The sequence below is a fragment of the Amborella trichopoda genome, chromosome 4, assembly GCF_054954075.1.
Source record: "Amborella trichopoda isolate Santa Cruz 75 chromosome 4, AtrichopodaSantaCruz75HAP2 v2.0, whole genome shotgun sequence".
NCBI classification, from domain to species: Eukaryota; Viridiplantae; Streptophyta; class Magnoliopsida; order Amborellales; family Amborellaceae; genus Amborella; species Amborella trichopoda.
Window position 1 is genome coordinate 4,423,615 of NC_142339.1, and position 19,045 is coordinate 4,442,659.

Below are 19,045 nucleotides of genomic sequence, written 5' to 3' on the forward strand. Positions count from 1 at the left end.
ACAATCAGACGACATAAATTTGTCTAGAGTATGATATTTCGTCAAGTTTGAAGGTGAAGCAACAATAGAAATCCTTCTCATGGATTATAGGAGAAAATTTAAATACATGAAATTCTAAAAACGAGATGATTTCAGGTTCTATCATGAGGTGCTCGATGCTGATCAGGACAACAATCACCTAAGTCTAGAACCTTATACACTGTATAGAAACTTATTCTCTATTGACCAAGGAAGCATTAGCATGAAGTAATTCTCGAGGCACAAAACCTCTTGGGATCTCAATGCTTTTATAAATCAAGAATACCATTAGTTGATAAGCTTAAACAGTGTCGCAAACTTGACATTATGTAACACTATCCATTGCAAGAAACTCAATATCATGATGAAGGATGCAATAACATTTTCTCGATGAATGGAGTAGCCCACGACTTTATAGAAATAGAAAAGAAATCATATCATGAGCATACTTGAATAGACAAAATAGAGTCCTACCTGTGGAAGAGGTAACACAACAAAGAGATCAATTAAAAATTTGCCACGAAGATAATGAAGAACAATTTTTTTCGGGTGATCAACTAAATCACCAGTACCAATAATTCGGGATTCTGGAGCAACATAGGCCACCCTAAACTGTAGGACAAAAATCGCACATTTGTTATCTAGTGTATTATATTGCTTGACCGCAAGTAAATTAAAATCAGAAAGAAGATAGAGCATGATGCAAGATCAAATATAAAAGATAAAGGAGAATGATTTAAGTGCGTATCAGCGCAGTTCAAGATGAATCAAAGGTTCAAAGATATACAACTCCACAATATCGCATCCATCAAAATATGTTTTGTAGAAATTGCATCAACATTAATAAAAAATAAAATTTCTCGAAACTCCTTTGATAATATAGTCAGGTCATATGGCCATTTGGTAATTCACACAAAAGGGATTCAAAAGTTCACACAAAAGGAATCCAACCATTTGTTAATGACAAATCATTTTGATAACATATTGAAACATCACCCTCTTAATCGTCCAATGCAGTGTTTAAAACTTCCCCGACTCACTATGATTTACGAGTTTACTTGGCCATACAACCAGTGGCTCTACGAGATTTTCTAAAACTCAACACACTCACCAATTCCTCAATTTTCGAAAGACACTCAGCGGGGTCTTATTAAGACTCAGCTGAATCAAATAGATGAGACACAGCTCGGGGCATGGACGAGTCAAAGTTTTAAATTGCTGAATTGATATATGGCCTATTCATGGAGTAGCAGATTGTGGCGTTCTGTAATCTGTATGGCACATAAATGTATCACAACGAAAGGAAGTAACTGTCATAAATCTCGAGTAAAATTATAGAGAGAGACTGAAGCATAACTATCTCATTTCAAGTAAACAGCATAGTCTGTTATACCATAGGTTGCTCTTCCTCCATGATATTAGGTAAGATCTAAGAAACGAGCAAAAACAGTTCACCAAATTCCAGCTCTGAGAAGTTTAAGCCAAACCATAGTCGAGAATGGGGTGAGTTGGAGAGAAGCTTACAAAAGATTTGAATTATGATAAAGATCAGAGATGGTAGAGGCTCGGCAACTGTTTCAAGTTGGGGCCTTTGATAAGTTTCAACCAAGTGGCTGAAAGTAGGTAGCTATGCACAATAACCAGAACATTAATATAACAAAACTGCCACCCTGATGGCAACAAAAAGCATCCAACCGGACAGCTGTTCCCATGTATAAAAGTGTTATAACACCAAATATAAGCATCTGTCTAATAAATGCCGATACAAACATTAAGTTTTTAATTCCCACAAAGAAAATAGATGCAAGCCAAAGCAATTAATGCTATTGTCGCTGACACATTCATGGTGGATGATTTTTTGTGCCAGACAAAGCCCAGCCAATGTTCCCATATCCTAAAGAAACTATGGACCAATTGATTTTTGTTCTCTCCGAAAAGGATTTGGAGATGTTGCAGATTGTTTGTAGGTTTTCCATAGAAGAGTGAAAAAATAAGAAACATCGAAAGCCCCAAATCAGGATATCTGTCATAACTAACCTACCGAAAGCAATAAATAGAGAGAGAAAGAAAGCTGATAAAAAATGGCTTCTAACAATCTGTCTGCCCAACCCATATAGCCCTGTCAGTTTTCACCTCCAGTGCTTGGCAAACAACTCACACTAAGACACAAAGTACACTCAATCTAAGGGTCAACTTCCTACCGACACTGGTCATGATCTCATGCCTTTGTGCTTCATGTAGAGAGAATTCACATTGAGATTACAGGTAGCTACTTCCGAAGTGTCTGGAGTCATTGAAATCCCGGATTAATTCTTCCAAATTTCTTTACCACTAAACTAATCTATGTATGGTTAGAAAACTCAGCTAAGTCCACTCAGACTCAACCTCAGGGGAGTATAGAAATGCTACCGTACTCGGGGTGGGTCACTGTAGCAACTTGGCAAGCTTGAAAAAATTTCAAAAGTATAAAGGAGACAAACATCCAACCCCTCCTTTTTCTCATTTCTACTCAAGTCCTCATCCAAGTGTCTGATCGAACCCAAATTTCCAGGTACACGCATTTCTGCATGATGGGTTCTTCATCGAATCATAGACTTGCCTCTTACAAAAAACCACTAAAAATCTCAGATTTGTGAGATTTGTATTTCGGATTTACTGTTTACCCAGAACTTTCAAAGCTTGGATCGACTAGATCTGAACTCAAATTGCTAATGTGGTTCAGGGGCTTCAATTTAGAGTTTTTGACAATGCTTTGACAAAGATTGGAGGCATCAATTCGCACTGAGTGCAAAGCTTGGAGAATTGGCCTCCAAAATTTAGATAAGGTTTCCAAGTTGAATTCATATGGTCGATTTTAGTTTATCAGATAATTTCAGCAGTACAAGCCAATAAAAACTTCTTATCATATTTCTATATTGCGTATACTTTTTTATGATTTTCATTTTTCTTCTTTTTCTTATTTTCTACGATTCCCAAATTTTTGACCAAATCGGAGCAAACTTCACTAGTCAACTTGGAAATTGCCGAGCTAGCTCGCTCCGGGCAGGCCCAAGTCAGCTGTCAAAATAAACTGCAGTTCTTCAAGCAAACCCAAAAGATAATATTTAGGACATGTGTGATTCACAGAAATATTAAAGGTTCAAGAAACAACAATGTGTAAACCAGTAAACCATTTACTTCATTCCCCCGTTTATTAAAAGGCATAAGAGAAGTTAGCGCCCCAAAAATATTTCTTGTCCTAACAAGTGAAGAGTTTGTAAATACATGCTTTTTATCAATCATTAAAATTAGCTAACATAATGTCAATTACTCAGTTAGCGCATATAAAAAAAAATATCACTAAAATATAAATGCACATCTCATGCAAGGCAAAAAAGCCCATAGTAGAACTCAACTACCAAAGATGGCATCTTCGTACTACAATTCAGAGCAGAAATGGTTTTGAAACTCCACTAGAACCCAGTATAACAAACCATCAAATAGAGGAGAAAATAATTTTATTAGACATAAAAAAAGGTGTTAGATATTGCCATCCCCAATTACTACATCATCTCAAACAATGAAAAGAGAAACCCAATTAAGAGTTGGAAAATCTATCCAAAGAAAGAGGGTACTAGATGTGCATGCACAATTCCAGTGGATAATTTGTTCTATTTGCACTGTCATGTAATTCTTCTTTTCTGTCTCATTAAGCAAGTTTGGGCATTTGAAGATTGTTTCTATGTGACAATGTGAATTAAATTCCATTCACTTAACAAATAATGTTGCACATATTCGGCATATATCTCAACAATTAGCAAACTAACAAATTATATAGGCACGTATACTATGCTCCAATGGGAGCAAAATTTGTAGTTATTCCATCGGGCAAATGACCTACTTAGGAGTTGGGGTGGCAATAGACCCGGACTTGACCCGGGACCCTACCCGACCCGACCCAACCCTGGTCTGGGTATGGGTTCAAAAATTGGACCCGACAGGTTGGGTCCAGATCCAAAACTTGGACCTAAACACTATTCGAGTCTGGGTCCTTCTGGACCAGACCGGAATAGTGATATTATTTAAATAAATATAACTACATATTTTTAGTTATAATATTTAAATATGGAAAAAAAATTATATAAGGCATCAACCTTATACTGTACGAGTAAGGTGCAACTAGAAACCTATTGGAGAATGTTGTTCCTATGCTAGAAAACCCTCAAATCGATCATCTCGATCTCGAGATTCATAGACAAGATAAAAGGGGATTTCCGGTTCTAAAAATAGCTAATCTTCTAACATATTATCTGGACTATCCCTTTACAAGATTTTCAAGTGTTTAAAGATCAGCTTGATCTCACCATTTCTGGAACTTTAAATTTCATAATTGGGGGTAATAATAGATTTCCATATCATCGCAACGCTTTGCGTCACCAAAACTGCATTTTCATCATAGTTTTGAGGTGCACCTTCAATGGCATAGTTTTGAGGTGCACCTTCAATAGTATAAGGTTAACACCTTATACCAACCTCACCCTTTAAATAATTCATGTATACATTCAATATAACATTTAAATATATTTAAATTTATACATTTTTTTTAATTTAGGGTTGGGTCCAATCGGGTCCAGTTGGGTCCGGATCCAATCAGGTTCCGTCAGGTCTGGGTTTAGCCGAACCCAGACCCGAACCGACCCGTTGCCACCCCTACTTAGGAGGACTTTCATGATCTGAATTCTGAGATCCGCTTTATCACCCGATAAGTATTAAAAAAAAAAAAAAGATAAAGGATTTTCAGTACTTATACACCTAGATTTTTGGATGGTCTATGTGCAATCCTAATGAATGATGTTTTCATGCAGTTTCAGAGTTCATATTGAAATTTTTTGTAGGTTCATCAGTGGCAATGTATTAAAATTCGCCGATCCATATAGGAAATGGCCTGTGACTATGCCGATTCTCGGTCAAAATCGAAGATTCAATTAGAATATGTATATAATATGTAATAATAAAAACAATATACCCATAGAATGAATTTAGCGAAGATGACAATGTTGAGATGGATGAGTGGAAAGACAATAACACCAATAGTAGACTTTGGTGGGCTGACCATGTGTGGCGCAGACCCAATACAACACCTGTTAGAAGGTGCGAGTTAGTTCAAGTGGAAGGCTTAAAAACGGCAAGGGGTAGGCTCAGAAGGACATGGTTGGAAGTAGTGAGAAAAGATATGGGGATTATGGCCTCACTGAGGGGGTGGCCCTTAATAGAGCAAAATGACGGACCAGGATTGTTGGGTGTGTGTGGCCACTAAAGGCCTTATGAGTGCTTGTAAATGAATTATATAGTGGAACATTAACTCAGTGGGAGTGTGGTCCCATGTGGACCATACTAAGCAAACGACGTTTGCTAATACTGGATTGTGCTTAACGTGCTAGGTCAGTCTAGTTGGGAAAAACCCATATTACCTGGGCATAGAGAAACAAGTAGATAAGTGTCAGACGGGTCATCCCTTGATGAGGTCAGAGTATGCCCGAAAGAGTGAGTCGAAAGACTGCATGACCCTTGTGTGTGATGGAGGCATTCAGAGACGGGACCAAAGCCTCATCCGCATACCATCACACAGCATACACATTGGTAGTCGTTTTCGAGAAAGTGAATCACCTTTCAGGGTGAAGCGTGTGCATGTGCGAGAGATAACACCCGTGCACCATAGAGCAATGGATTACATCAAGTCAAGATGACATTAGTTTCGTCTCCAGGGGAAAACCTGAAATCCATAGACTGGAATTGCGACCCCTTGCCCATTGGCTAGACTTTGGTGACCCACTAATGATCCCCTGCAGGGATTGTGGGTCATGGGCAATGCTGAGTCGGTTTGAGAAAGCATGTGTGGTCCATAGCCCATAGTTGGAAGTGAAGTGCCTCAGTGCACATTTATTCCTAGACCATATGGATCTTTTTCTCATCATAGTATTTAATTTGTTTATTTTAATAATGTATGATTTTTAGAATTGTTATTTGAATTTTTCTAAATCTTTGGATATTTTATTTATCAAATTTGGATTTATAAAAACAACGATATTGATTTTATATTGATTTAAATATTTAAATAATGATTTTATATTTTTTTTAAATAAAAAAATAGTATAATTGCATGGGTAGCCCAATAGGACTTATGGGCCCACCATAGCAAATTAGGTGGTGCCTATTATGTGCCACAAAGGGTGGCACGACCCACCTAGGTGGCTTTCTATTTTGTTGTTCAAACTCTAAAGCTAGAGAGAAAAGAAAGTGTTGTTTTAAGAAAGCTTAAGCCTTGAAGAAATTTTGAATAAAATTTTTCGTATGTATGAGAAGGCTTATGCATGAAATAAGAAAAGATGATATTATCTTATATTAATTTTTTATTTTAATTAATTGATGAGAAAATGGTTTAGGCAGTGGAGGATAATGGTTTTAGCACCTTACATAAGATATTGATGGCCTATCTATGGAATAGACCGCTCATATCTCTCACCCCACAAGTCACCCAAGATCAATGGTGCATATTCAATCTCTCATGAGTAGCAAGGCAAGGAAAACCCTAAGAAACCCTAAATATGCACTATAAAAAGGGATAGACCCTACCCAATATTCTCTACACCATATCTCTTACGCAACTAAAGTCTCTCTCTTCTCTCTCCAATATACAATAGAGGGGCACGCCCCTAATAGATGATTTCTCTCTCTCTCTCTCTTGTGCAAAAAATAAATTGGGGCCACGCCCCACTTAGAAGAAGATTCTCTCTCTCTCATAGAAACTCTCTCATCTTGGAAACTCTCTTTCACCCTCAACTAAACCCTAAGGGGCTCTCATGGTGGTTGTCTCATCTCTTCCGTCTCTCATCTCACATTAGGGCTGGGTTTTTAGGGTTTGATAGAACGAGAAGCATCTCTCAAACTAGGTTATCAAAGAGGTTCACCTAAGGTTTGAGTTTGTGATCAAAGGAGTTCATGTTTCATTGGTGTGCTTGTCCAAAGCATGTTTTTCCCGTAGAGATTGAAGGTTGAGCATTAGATCCCGCGCAATCGGAAGGTGGTGACTTGGTGTGGGGTGTAAGAAGCCTATTTGAGATAATCTCCAGCACCCTCTTTTGTTTCTTATTTATTTACTTTTTGTTTTCTTTATTCCCAAGCATAGGTTGTGTCTTTTCTTTGTTAATGAAAATTTGTTAATGAAAAGTGAGGTTTTGAATGGTATCATGTTTCGAGATCCTAGATTTATTTCTTTTATTTGAAGTTGATTTATTGTAAAAAGACTACTTACGAGTGATTCTTTCAAGGATTCATGTAGCTGACCACAATTAATTAGGAAAAGGCTTTTTGATGCTGATGATATAAAATGTAATAATAAGACAACTAACCTTAAATGGCCTATTTAATTATTATATGTGATATAATATGTAATAATAAGACAAGTAAGCTTGTATAGCTTAGTTGGCTGGTCTATGCAGTTTTCCTATGAAAGATACAGGGCTCGAATTCCTTGGAAAGATTTGAGGTTCGAACCCCCCAGCAGGCACTCTTTTGTTACAGAGCTCTTCCTTTAAAGAGCCATTTTGAACATCAAAAACAATGTAGGGGAAATTTGAAACCATAAGAGGGGGAATTCCAACCCCAAACTCTTCTTAAGCACAAGGTCCAACCAATGTGGCCATTCAAGTGATTTGACCCAATTTGTTTTTTTCTCCAGATAGTCGATCCAGATGATCTGGATCATCGATTCAGCCAAACTGGTTTGTCATCAGTGGGCGAGTGATCTACTACATCGATCTGTGTCATAAAACACTGGTCCATAGGTCAAGTAGGTCACATCCCCAAAATTTGGGGTTGTAAAAATGCTCATGTCTAGGGTTTTACCCAAGCGAGCAAATGCACATTTTGCTCTCACAGGAGCAATTAATCTGTCCAGAAATTACACTTTTGCTACATTTGAAAAGAAGAAAAGCGTAAGCTTCAAAGAACTTTCAAACAAAGAGAACCTACCTGGAGAAGCATGTGTAAGAAATAGCTGAAATCTGTGAAACTTCTCACAACAGCAATTGCGGTTGCTAAGGACCAATCAAGAACCATACAGTTGTAGTCCTGTTACAGGAAAAGAAGAAAGAAGATAAAGAGGAAGCAGACTAACAATACCTAATCCACTATCTTATCTACAAGAAGTAATTGAGAACAACCATGCTGTTCTGAATCAGTACAATACCTTCATATCATCACCCTTGCTAATTTCCTTTAAAATGTATTATAAGATATACGCTGTATGTTTATTTATTGTTGCATATGTAATATTTTACCAAGACATGAACATTATAGTAGTATTATGTACATGGCCTGCACATACAAAGACATAGTCATTATGTGATTGAAAATAAAAATGGTGTATGTATAGTCATCACATCTGTCTCATTCAAACAGAGGCTAGTCATCGTGCTCCAAAGAAACTCAACCATAAGGTTCTTATGGGCAGTGTTTTGAAAGGTGCCACTGTTATCTTCAAGGAGAATGATATCCTTTCAACCCAAACAGAAACTGTAACATACCTTTTGCACCCATAGAAGTACGAAGAATAATGGGTCCACAAAAATCGCAATGAAGCAACAAACAACAAAAAATTTGTTCCATTGTTGAACGAACTTGGAGTGTGGATTCATTACGCCAGGAATTTTAGAACTTAAGTCAGAGAATGATCTCCTGATCCAGCCTTTAGCATCCCCATAAAGTGCAGAATCGAACTGTAGACAAGATCAAGGATATGAATATTAAAGGGTAAGAATCTTCAATAGTCAAAGATATGTAAAACTTTGTAAGTTCACATAAAGTGAAAACTTCAAGTCCATGGAACACTAGAAGAATTTCAAGCTCATAATATGGCCACACAATCAGAGGTCATGACCCACCATCATGTTTATGCACAACCCAAATGGAAATTGTTGAAATACTTAAAAAGAATTAAAGGTAAGTCCAAAACATGAAAGCTTATATGTGAATCCTTAGGACGATACAGAGATTTGGGAGTGCAAATGAATGAGGGGAAATCTTTTTAGGGTTTGGAAAATTATAAGGAACAATGTGGATACCCTTTGGGACAAGGTTAGAGCTGTATAGGAAATTGCAGTTCAAATAGACAGTTCTTTTTCTCTATATACTTGCTTGGCCTGTTGGACCATTTCATTAATGGCAATCTAATTTTCACTCATGTTCTATCTTCATGAGAGTGTTAATCAAATTATTTCCCAGTGTATATTCATGTATGTGATCTGCCAAGAGTCAATACTGAGCCACAGGAATTCTCAATTTGCTGAAAATGCAGATGGTTATCAACTCCAATGGCTAACCATGTGTGTGATGCAGTTTCTATGGTGTGCCATGAGCGAATCCCACACCATATGTCTCCCATAGACCCAATGACATCAATTTTGCATTAATAACAATACTTTGATTCTATGCATACAATAAATAGTGCATTAGTCAAGTGAGATTGATGATGGGTATCCTGAATATTGGACCATTAGTTGTGTCAAATAGTGACTGGGGCAATTTATGATAACATATGCTTATAGAAAATAAAGCGATTGGTCATCCACGGGCCCATTGATATGTTTTCTGAACTTAAGAGAAATGTAAGTTGTACAATTTGATTCTTTTCTTTCCTAATTAAAGTAATCGTCAAAAAAGAATATAGTAGTAGGCAGCCAACGTTAAACTTTGTCAAATAACTTTCCATGAATCGTGAATCTATGTTATCTGATGATGATGATCAAGAAAGACCACAGTAAAGATAACAATGCATTACGATAGCTTACTTCTCTAAAAACAAAATGCATAACAAACTGCACAACCACATACACCCATGCAAATGAATAATGCAAGTAGAATGAAAGGCTTATGCAACTTCAAAGTAGGAAATATGAGCTGCAGCATACATAAAACAGTTCTTTATGAAATCAACGTACAAATACAAGTCAGACCTGCATGTTAGTTGAAGTAAGGATTCCAAAATGGCCGCATAAATTAGCCAGCAAAAGTTTCTATCTTTTACACTATTTGTTCTTAATGCATGGCCAAGTAGGGCACAAGAACACGACATGCTAAAGTCAATAACACCCAATTTCAAACAATTATTCAATGAGGCCACACAACATCAAATACTCTAGCCTTTCAACGTGAAGAAAATAACCTTAAGTTCGAATTTTGAAGAAGAATACGGCCATCTCTGGGTTGTTGCTTTAATATTATAATATGAAGGACATGTTGTGCAAAATGGATCATTGCACCTTCCCAAAGGCCCAGACCTCAGAAGATGCTCATTCTTCCCATCATAGCTATTATCTAGCTTTTCCTTGTCACTCTCTTGTGTCTTTCCATTATCATTCGGAAATTCTATTGCTTGTACTGCATTTGATCTGGAAGTTCCCTGTGAACCTTCATTATCACGAAGAGTATGTATAAGATCACGTGAACGTAAATATGGATTTTTTCTTGAACTTCTCAAAGGCCCGGTATGGAACATAGGAACATATTCGTTGCTATTGGGAGTTGGGGTAGCATCCACAGAGAATGACACACATCTGCTGAGACTAAACCGTTTCCTCTCACGGTCAAAACCGCCATCATTAAGTACCTCAATGCGAGTATCCAACATGGGAAGTTCATCTTTATTGTGAAAAGCCATTAATCATGCAATTGTAGGACTCTTTTTTGTTTTTTTTTGACACGAAGCAGTAACAACCTGAAACTGCATAGAAGACAGAAATATGAAAATTATGCCCATATAATCAAAGGAAAATCAAAGAATCGTCAGTATCACTTTCCAAAACACTGTGTATTTTAACTAACAGCATCCGTGTAACATGCTTACCGGAATTGTTATTATACAATAGGCTGTATGCTAAGAGTGACATTCATTCTAACAGAGAACATGGTTAGTAGCACACAGAACAAGCTCAAGTTAACACACAAACGTAGATCACTATATGAAAAATAGTATAACATGCATCTGATGAGACAGAAGTGGCTCACACTTTGAATGCAATTCCTTTATGAGATAAAGGACCCAAGCATAAACAGGTTCAAAAAACAAAGACTAAACTGGCTATTGGACCCCACAGTCTCCAATTTCAAAGGAATAACCCAACAGAGAGACAGCAGAATCAGACAGCCCATAAAAATCATATATGAAATTGCCAACAAAATACTAAAGTAACATTTATTCCCGAAGGCCTGGGACTTCCTCTCTTTCAGCCTATGTCTACTTCTATACCTCTCTTATCACCAAGAAGTTCGAAAGGTTTCATCAGTGCAAGATGCTGCATCAATCTTAGAACTATGTACATTCTCTTGTTTCTTCTTACACTTCAAGTTAATTTTCATGTGATCATCTTTATTCATACATGTCTCCCTTGAGAATTATCTATACATCTTGAGCCTATGTATGCTACTATACCTCTCTTCTCACGTTTTGAAAGGTTTTATCAGAGGAAGATGCTGAATCAATCTTAAAACCATGTAAATTCTCTTATTTCTTCTTAGCACTTCAAGTTAATTTTCATATGACCACATTTTTTCATATATTGCTCACTCGAGAATTATTTATAAATCCTTCCTTACTTTTGTTATGCTTGTGTGAATCTTTATCATTTGTAACCCTTCTTATGTGCACAGCTTATTCTTCCTATCTTCATGCCATTGTTCAGCAAAGTTTCCCTAGCTTCCCTTTCCTTCTTCTATATTGGCAATATTGGCAAAGTTTTTATGTGCATGCGAGTACACCTTTTTGTGAAACCTTTTACCTGCACAGATTATACCTCTGTTTAACAGTATTTATAAACACGAGTATTTATAAACACAAACAAAGTTGATTGACTCTGTCAGCACAAGTGAGCTCGCCAAGTCAAATAGCGAAGGAAAAATCCATTGAGTCTTACGTGAACTTTGAGTCCCATTTTAAGGAATTAATACACAAATTAAACAAATATAAACAGACATCTCTACGTAGTTCCATGAATTATCACCACAAGCAGTCTTAAAATAATAAAAGAAGAGAATTGACCCTTGTTCAAAAGTACTGAAAAATTTTACATGAAGGATAAATTGAAAGATTTCTCATTAATTTTTCTTATACAACATGAAGACAATCAAGAAACTGTTCATCTATTGATCGATGATCTCTACATCTATTACTGAAATCAAGTTAATACATGAAGATACAGAAGACAAATATGTATAAATTTTGAATATATTAGAGTAATCTTAATCTGGGAGAGAGAGCTCGAAAGTAGCAAACATCTCACATAACTTCTAGGGAATTGCTCTTAACTAGATTCAAAATGGAGAAAAGAAAAAATCATAAAGAAGGCAATTGCTTACTACATTTCAACATATAAACACGTAGAATTCAACGCCTTTTTACAATTTTGCAACACACAAATGGCCCTTAAAGTCATCAACCCACACTGAAAAAGATTCAAGTTCGATTCGAGTTCCATAAAACATTTTCTAAAAATAAGAAAGAGAAAAAGAACTAGAACTAGAAAAAAATAAAAGGAAAAATGCTATAACTGATAAGAAGATGACAACATCATACTTGGAATTTCTCCTTCAATTAAAATCCATAGCAAGCTAAAATATCAGAAAAGCAACAAATTTTTCATCGCAACCAGAAATCGAGACAAAAAATGGCCCCAAACAGTCACAAATTCATACCATAAATGTATTTAAGTTCACGAAGCAAGAATGACAGAGAAGAGCCAGTAAACAATTCCTAAATAAAAGAAAAGAAAAGAAAGGCATCGTACTTCCAATCTGTTCAAGGAATACCTAGCTCTGAAGCTTGTCCATCAATTGAACTTCATAGTATCAGAAAACCACCACAACAGAGCCTCCTTAAATGCAAATTGTTCACAAAAACCAGATTCCTCCATGAAAGAAGTAACCATAATTCTGAGCTCACTACTACTCGTGTCATCAATATACGAAGATCCAGAGATACGAAGCTTCAAGGATATGAGAGCTCTGACTTTTATAGCATGCAACAAATCGTACAAAAAATAATTTATTTACAGTTTATCCGTACTTGACCCAGCAATTATAATAGACTTTTTTAGTCTTTTTTTTCCTCGAGCGTGACGACGTTTACAGGAAGCCCGCACAATACCAGAAGAGTGAGAAAAACGTTGCTTACTTGGCAAACTCCCCGTCTCCATCCCTTAAAAACACAGGTGAATTCGGATTTATGGAAATGTCTTACAGAGAGAGCAAGAGAGAGAGATATGGTATTTGTGGAGAGAGAAAAGGAGAGAGGAGGTATTTGTAGAGAGAGAAAAGGAGAGAGGTGGTATTTGTAGAGAGAGAAAAGGAGAGAGAGAAGTGGTATTTGTAGAGAGAGAAGTGGTATTTGTAGATAGAGAAGAAGAGAGAGAGTGTGTGGTTGATTTTGGAGAGACGTGTAGAACTGGTCGACGTAACTGGTGCAGTCCTTTCCTTGTGGAAAAAAAAGAACATGATTCAGGTCGCTTTCTAACCCCGATACAAAAGAAAATTACTATTTGCACTGCTTTGTTTTGCTATAAGAACCCTTTACATAGCTAGATGCTATTGTGGAATGGAATAAAATATTGAGTGCGAATAGCAATTGCCCCGGAACGTTCCATGAAAGTGTTTTCAGACACGATATTTTTCACGGGAAAGATTTCTATGCATCTCGGGAAGTTCTGGACTTTCCCCTTGCATCTCATTTTTTAATAGTATATTATTTTTAATTTAACTTTATAAATTATATGAATATGAAATTTGGTGTACCTAAAAATAATATTAAAATTATTTTTGATAAAATAAAATAATCATATATCTTTAAAACTTTTAGAAGCATTTTAGTTATATTTTATTTTGAAAAAAAATTATGTAAAGTTGCAAATTTAAAATGTAGAATTACAGATGCATCTCAAAAATCTATCGAAAAATATTGTTTTAATGTTGAAAAACTCTCTAATTGATCATCTTGACAACAAAATGTTTGAATATAAATAAAAAACGATTTTAAGTCCGAGAAATAGTACATCTTGCAACACATTATCTAGACCGTCCATTTTCAAGATTTTCATATGTTTATAGATCTACTTGATTTTAACTATTTCTTGAATTTAAAATTTTATAATTAGATATGAAAATAAATTTTGAGATAATTCTAAGAACTTTTTAAACCAAAATTACATGTTATAATAAAATTTGGAGGTGCACCTTAATTGGATTGTTTAAGGTTGCAACCTTATAGAAACCACACCTTTTTATTTTATTTAAAATATTTTTTTATATTTCAGGTGCGAGTGTAAGAGAAGAGTGGATACCCAAATTTTGATGTCAAAATAATTTATAGAAAAATTAAAAAATAAAATATTATAGAAGCGTGATATTGTGATTAGGGCCATCTCAACTATCTACTCGGAATTGACGGTTAGATATGGGGGACGATAAAAGTTTTGTACATTACGAGAAGTATAGAAAGTTTGTCCAAATTTAATAAGTTTTGTGTATTTCCATAAATTTTCTATCAAAACATTTGAGATTTAATAAAAACTTATTTAAAGGCATCTCAATTTATACTAGAGGGTATACTCTATGCTTTTTTTTGTTTCACTCAAGTACATCATCAAAAATATTCTAAAAATCCTAAAATGCATGTATCAAGGATGAGATCAAGAATCAGCAAGGTTAATTTAATAAATTTTTAGGAGTTTGACCTGCTTAAGAAAACCCAACCTAGAGGAATACCCCTAGTTGGGTGAGTATGCATTATTGAGATCACTGTACCTTTGCTATTCCAACCCAAAACATTTGTAGGTCATTTAAAATGTGGCCTGTTTGAATGTTTGGTACTACCGCTCTTGTTTTTTGGGGTGGCAATATGAGATGATGTGGTGGCTCTTTGTGAAATGCCATTACTTTCATAAAATTACGTATATATCAGTTTTTTTAAAAAAAAAAATCTTATAGTTATATTTTTTTTTTTTGTTATTACACCTATGCATGCTTTCTGCCCGCTCTGCAATGATACCTCGCATAAAATTTTAAATGATCAAATTGCCCACTTTTGGATGTTCAACATTCAAAAATTTTCATTTTAACATTCCCTAGCATTTTTGCATTGTAAAAATCTAAAATTTATATGAAAATTAAATATTTGGATTTTGAAAATCCGAAATTTGCATTTTAGCAACCAATTTGGAATTCAAAAATCCAAAATCTCTTAAGAAATTAAATTTTTGGATTTTCAGAATCTGAAAATTGCACTTTCCCTCCGAGGATCTTGTATGAATATTACATTCCACTATTGAAAATCCAAAAAATTTGTGTGAGGGGAAAAAAAAAATAGAAGACTATAATCTTTTCCATCGAGGGTCTTGCATTTTTATTGATCTTAGATTTTTAAGATCTGAAATATTGGCAATTTTGGTATCACAAAATAAACAGGGTATAGATGTAATAATAGTAAAATATTGTAAAATTTAAATAATGTTAAATAAAATATATTTTAGAGTAATTTTGTCTATTCTTTTTAGCGGGGTAATGGAGAAAAATAATGGTTAATTAACCTAAAAACAAAATAAATGAGAATGAAAAAGCATCATGAGAAATTTGTGTGACCATGATCTTCTTGCTTTGTCCAATTATAACCAGTAGAACAGATCGTATACATACTCCATTGGTCCATATAGCAGCTCTTTTAATGACTGTTTTTAAATTTTAGATTGTATACATACTCAAGGGCAAGCTTTTTATGTTTCTTTTACAACATAAAACTTTTATACTTCCCCTTATCCAACCGTCCATTCTGAATGGAGGGTTAAGATTGCCCCAATCACAGATTCAAGCCTTACACTATTTTATTTGTAATTTTATAAACTATTTTGGCACCAAATTTTGTACATCCAATCCTTCATTAAACTTGCACTAGCTAGAAATATAAAAAAAATATTTCTAATAAAATAAAATGGCCAAAATACCTTTTAAAGTTTTAGGAGGTATTTTGGTTAATATAATTTAACTAAGAATTGTTTCAACTATTTTTTATACGTGCACCCCAATGAGAAGATGGAAGGTACGAAATTTCATATTCTTACAATTTGCATAAAAAAAACTAATAATAAAATACTTTGAAACGTCGGATCTAAGATCAAATGGTGAGTGGCTCTCTTGATCAAAATTGGACGGCTGGATGGTTGGGGGAGCACAGATCTTCTATGCTGTAGGGAAAGTACATAAACTTTTCCCAATACTTAAAACTTACTGTCCAAAAATTGGACATTCTCTATTCAATATTAGGATAGTATTTGTCTTAATCACATATTGACTATATTTAAATTTTAGGTTGGTCACTAGGTATAAGAGTTTAGATCTCAAATTTTGCTAACCTAAAAATGCCCCAATATATGTTTTAATCGAAAGAAGGAATGGACAATATATTCCTACAAGAACATATAATCTTTTGACTTGATTCTTAGCTCAATTTCTTTGCTGTTTTTTTTTCATCACTTCATATTAAAATGGGGAATGAGTTGAACGAACGGCTAAGATTACAAATTTCAGGTGAAGATTCATCAAGTTATATATTAAAAAAAATTAAAATGTGTCAAATTTATTTACTTTACACTATAAAATTGGTTCCTTCGGATACAAGATTTTACCATCATCAATTGAAAACTATTTCCTTATAATTTGGGTATTAATAAAATATGTCAGCACCTAAGTTTCAATTTATCAGATAAGGATAATTGTGATCTAATCGTGAGCATTTCGTGTGCCAAATATAAATAGCTTTATTTTATACTTTCTGTTATTTATAGGACTAATTGAATATTAGGGTCAGTGAAGGATTCCCACCCAACTTATTTCTAAAACTAAGTGGAATATTAGCGTCATAAAATGACAAAATATTTCAAAATACCAAAATCTGAAGGGCATGGCTGACAATGGGCTAGGCGGTCCAGCCCAGCTGAAAAAAAGTCGGGTCCTAGGCCACAAACTATGGCCTGAGGGCTGGGCTCAGGCCAGTGCCGACCGGGTTCGGTCGAGCCCAACCCTTTTTTTTCTTAGTTTTCTTTAATTCCTATTCATTTGTTTTGGCCCAGCCCAGCCCAGCCCTAATAGGGACAAGGGTCATAACAGGGCTAAGGCACGGCCCGGTGCCACCCACACTCAAGACTAGAGCGCTGGTTGTGATTACTAAAGTCAAGGGTAGCTACCTAGAACCTTTGAAAATTACTCTAAAGTCCTCAATTGTCAATTTTAGAAAGCGTCCATTTCATACCAGTCAAAAAATTTTATAAGATAGGACCATGACCTAGCCTTTAGGTCATAGCTTTTTTTTTTCTTTTTAATGGTATGACTAAATTCTTGAATGGAACTTTCATGACTTTAGTTTAGATTCCTCCCAATGCCCTATCCATGCTACATGTCATTAATGGAGTTAACCTGGAAGCATCAAGTTAGTACACTCGTTTGGGTGAGTAATTTAAAGCATTTAAAAAGTCAATAAATAAATAAAATAAAAAATATGGAAAAGACAATTGGTTTTCACTTTATTAAGTGGATGAGGTTTCTTTAAAGCCCGGGCTTTATAAAAAGAAAATGAACCCTCACCTCAAATCCTTGACCAAAAAGTACTTTCAACATAAAATCAATTTTCAATACAAATTTGAAACTACAAATCTTAGGGATATATGAATACTTGTTTTTAAGGTGAAATAGACGATTTAGATAATTTGTAACAATATACATTAGTTTTAGAGCTTGAAATCTTTTTTCTTTTTACAATCATGACATTCAAACCAAGATGATAGATGTAAAGATTTTTTAATGCTTGAATTGCATTTAGCGATGAGTTATGAGTGAGGCCTTACTTGTTTTGATAGAGCTGCAGCCCTATCACACCACTTTCATTATTAAATTTATACATCCAAATGTGCCTCTGGTTCACCAACCATCTGGACAATATTAATTACCCTTGATTTTCTCCTCAGTGGTCTTCATGAATATGAATGGTACGTTCTTTTTAAAACAATTAAATTTAATCTTATAAAAGGTGACTCTTGACCTAAATGCTGTAACATTTTGATCAAAGTTTATATTCTTGCTTTTTTAAACAAAGTAAACGACTATTTTAATTTTCATTCGATGTTTACATATATGTATTACAAATAAAAGTTGAACCCTAACAGTTCTATCTTGGCGATGCGGTCCTTTGGCCGGACTGTGTCTTGTAGAGTTTTTCCAAAATAAAGATTGTTGAACGATACTTATCTAGGGATGGCAACGACTCAGGTCGGGTCGGGTCGGGTCTGGCTTGATCCCGATTTGGAAAAAATTATGGGACTTCGACCCGACCCAAAAATATATATATATATATTTAAATATTATATTAAATATATATATATATATATATATATATATATATATATATATATAATACTTATGTGAGCTAATGGGCTCACAAGAAAAAATGAGCCCAATGGTCTAGATTGAATATTGACTGATCTAACGATCACGGATGCTTGATACTGTTTGAATTTTAATTTTTTTCTACAAATCCAAATCATTTAAAATTTTAGATTTGTGTTAATAAAAAATAGAATAATATTCGAAAAATATTAAAAAAAAATATTTTACATGAATCGAAATACCCCTATAAATATTTGAGGGTATTTTGGTCGTTTTTATTTTTTTGATTATTTTTTTTTATCTTTTATTAGGTGTGGCTTGATGAAAAAGATATTCACCTAATTTCAAATGATTTGGATTTGTAGAAAAAAAATATTAAAATTCAAATACTTTTGGCCGTCAGATCGGCCCAGATTCAATCTGGGCCATTAGGCTTATACTATTATGTGAGCTAGTGAGCAATGATCCAATGCAACGAATGTATTATAGTATAATGAAATGACACTTCTAGAAAACCAATACATATACATATGTTTGTGCTATTTGTGTGGCCCCAAATTTTGTACACACA

General features: G+C 34.8%; 1 protein-coding gene across 10 annotated transcripts in view; it reads right to left on the minus strand.

The window, feature by feature from the left end:
• Positions 1 to 13,030, minus strand: part of LOC18439299 (putative cyclic nucleotide-gated ion channel 20, chloroplastic) — a 54,946-nt gene extending 41,916 nt beyond the window's left edge. For 2 of the 10 annotated variants that reach the window (XM_088864442.1, XM_011626970.3), the window contains exons 1-5: positions 12,859 to 13,030; positions 10,220 to 10,777; positions 8,583 to 8,774; positions 8,029 to 8,127; positions 493 to 630 (exon numbers count right to left, since the gene is read on the minus strand). In XM_088864442.1, coding sequence (XP_088720568.1) covers positions 493 to 630; positions 8,029 to 8,127; positions 8,583 to 8,774; positions 10,220 to 10,714 — 924 coding nt within the window. In that variant the 5' untranslated portion in view covers positions 10,715 to 10,777; positions 12,859 to 13,030. Of the gene's footprint in view, positions 1 to 492; positions 631 to 8,028; positions 8,128 to 8,582; positions 8,775 to 10,219; positions 10,778 to 11,649; positions 11,832 to 12,836 lie in introns of all 10 variants that reach the window. The other 8 variants (XM_088864443.1, XM_006849468.4, XM_020670340.2 and 5 more) reach the window with 7 other exon arrangements.
• Between the last annotated feature and the right edge of the window lie 6,015 nt (positions 13,031 to 19,045).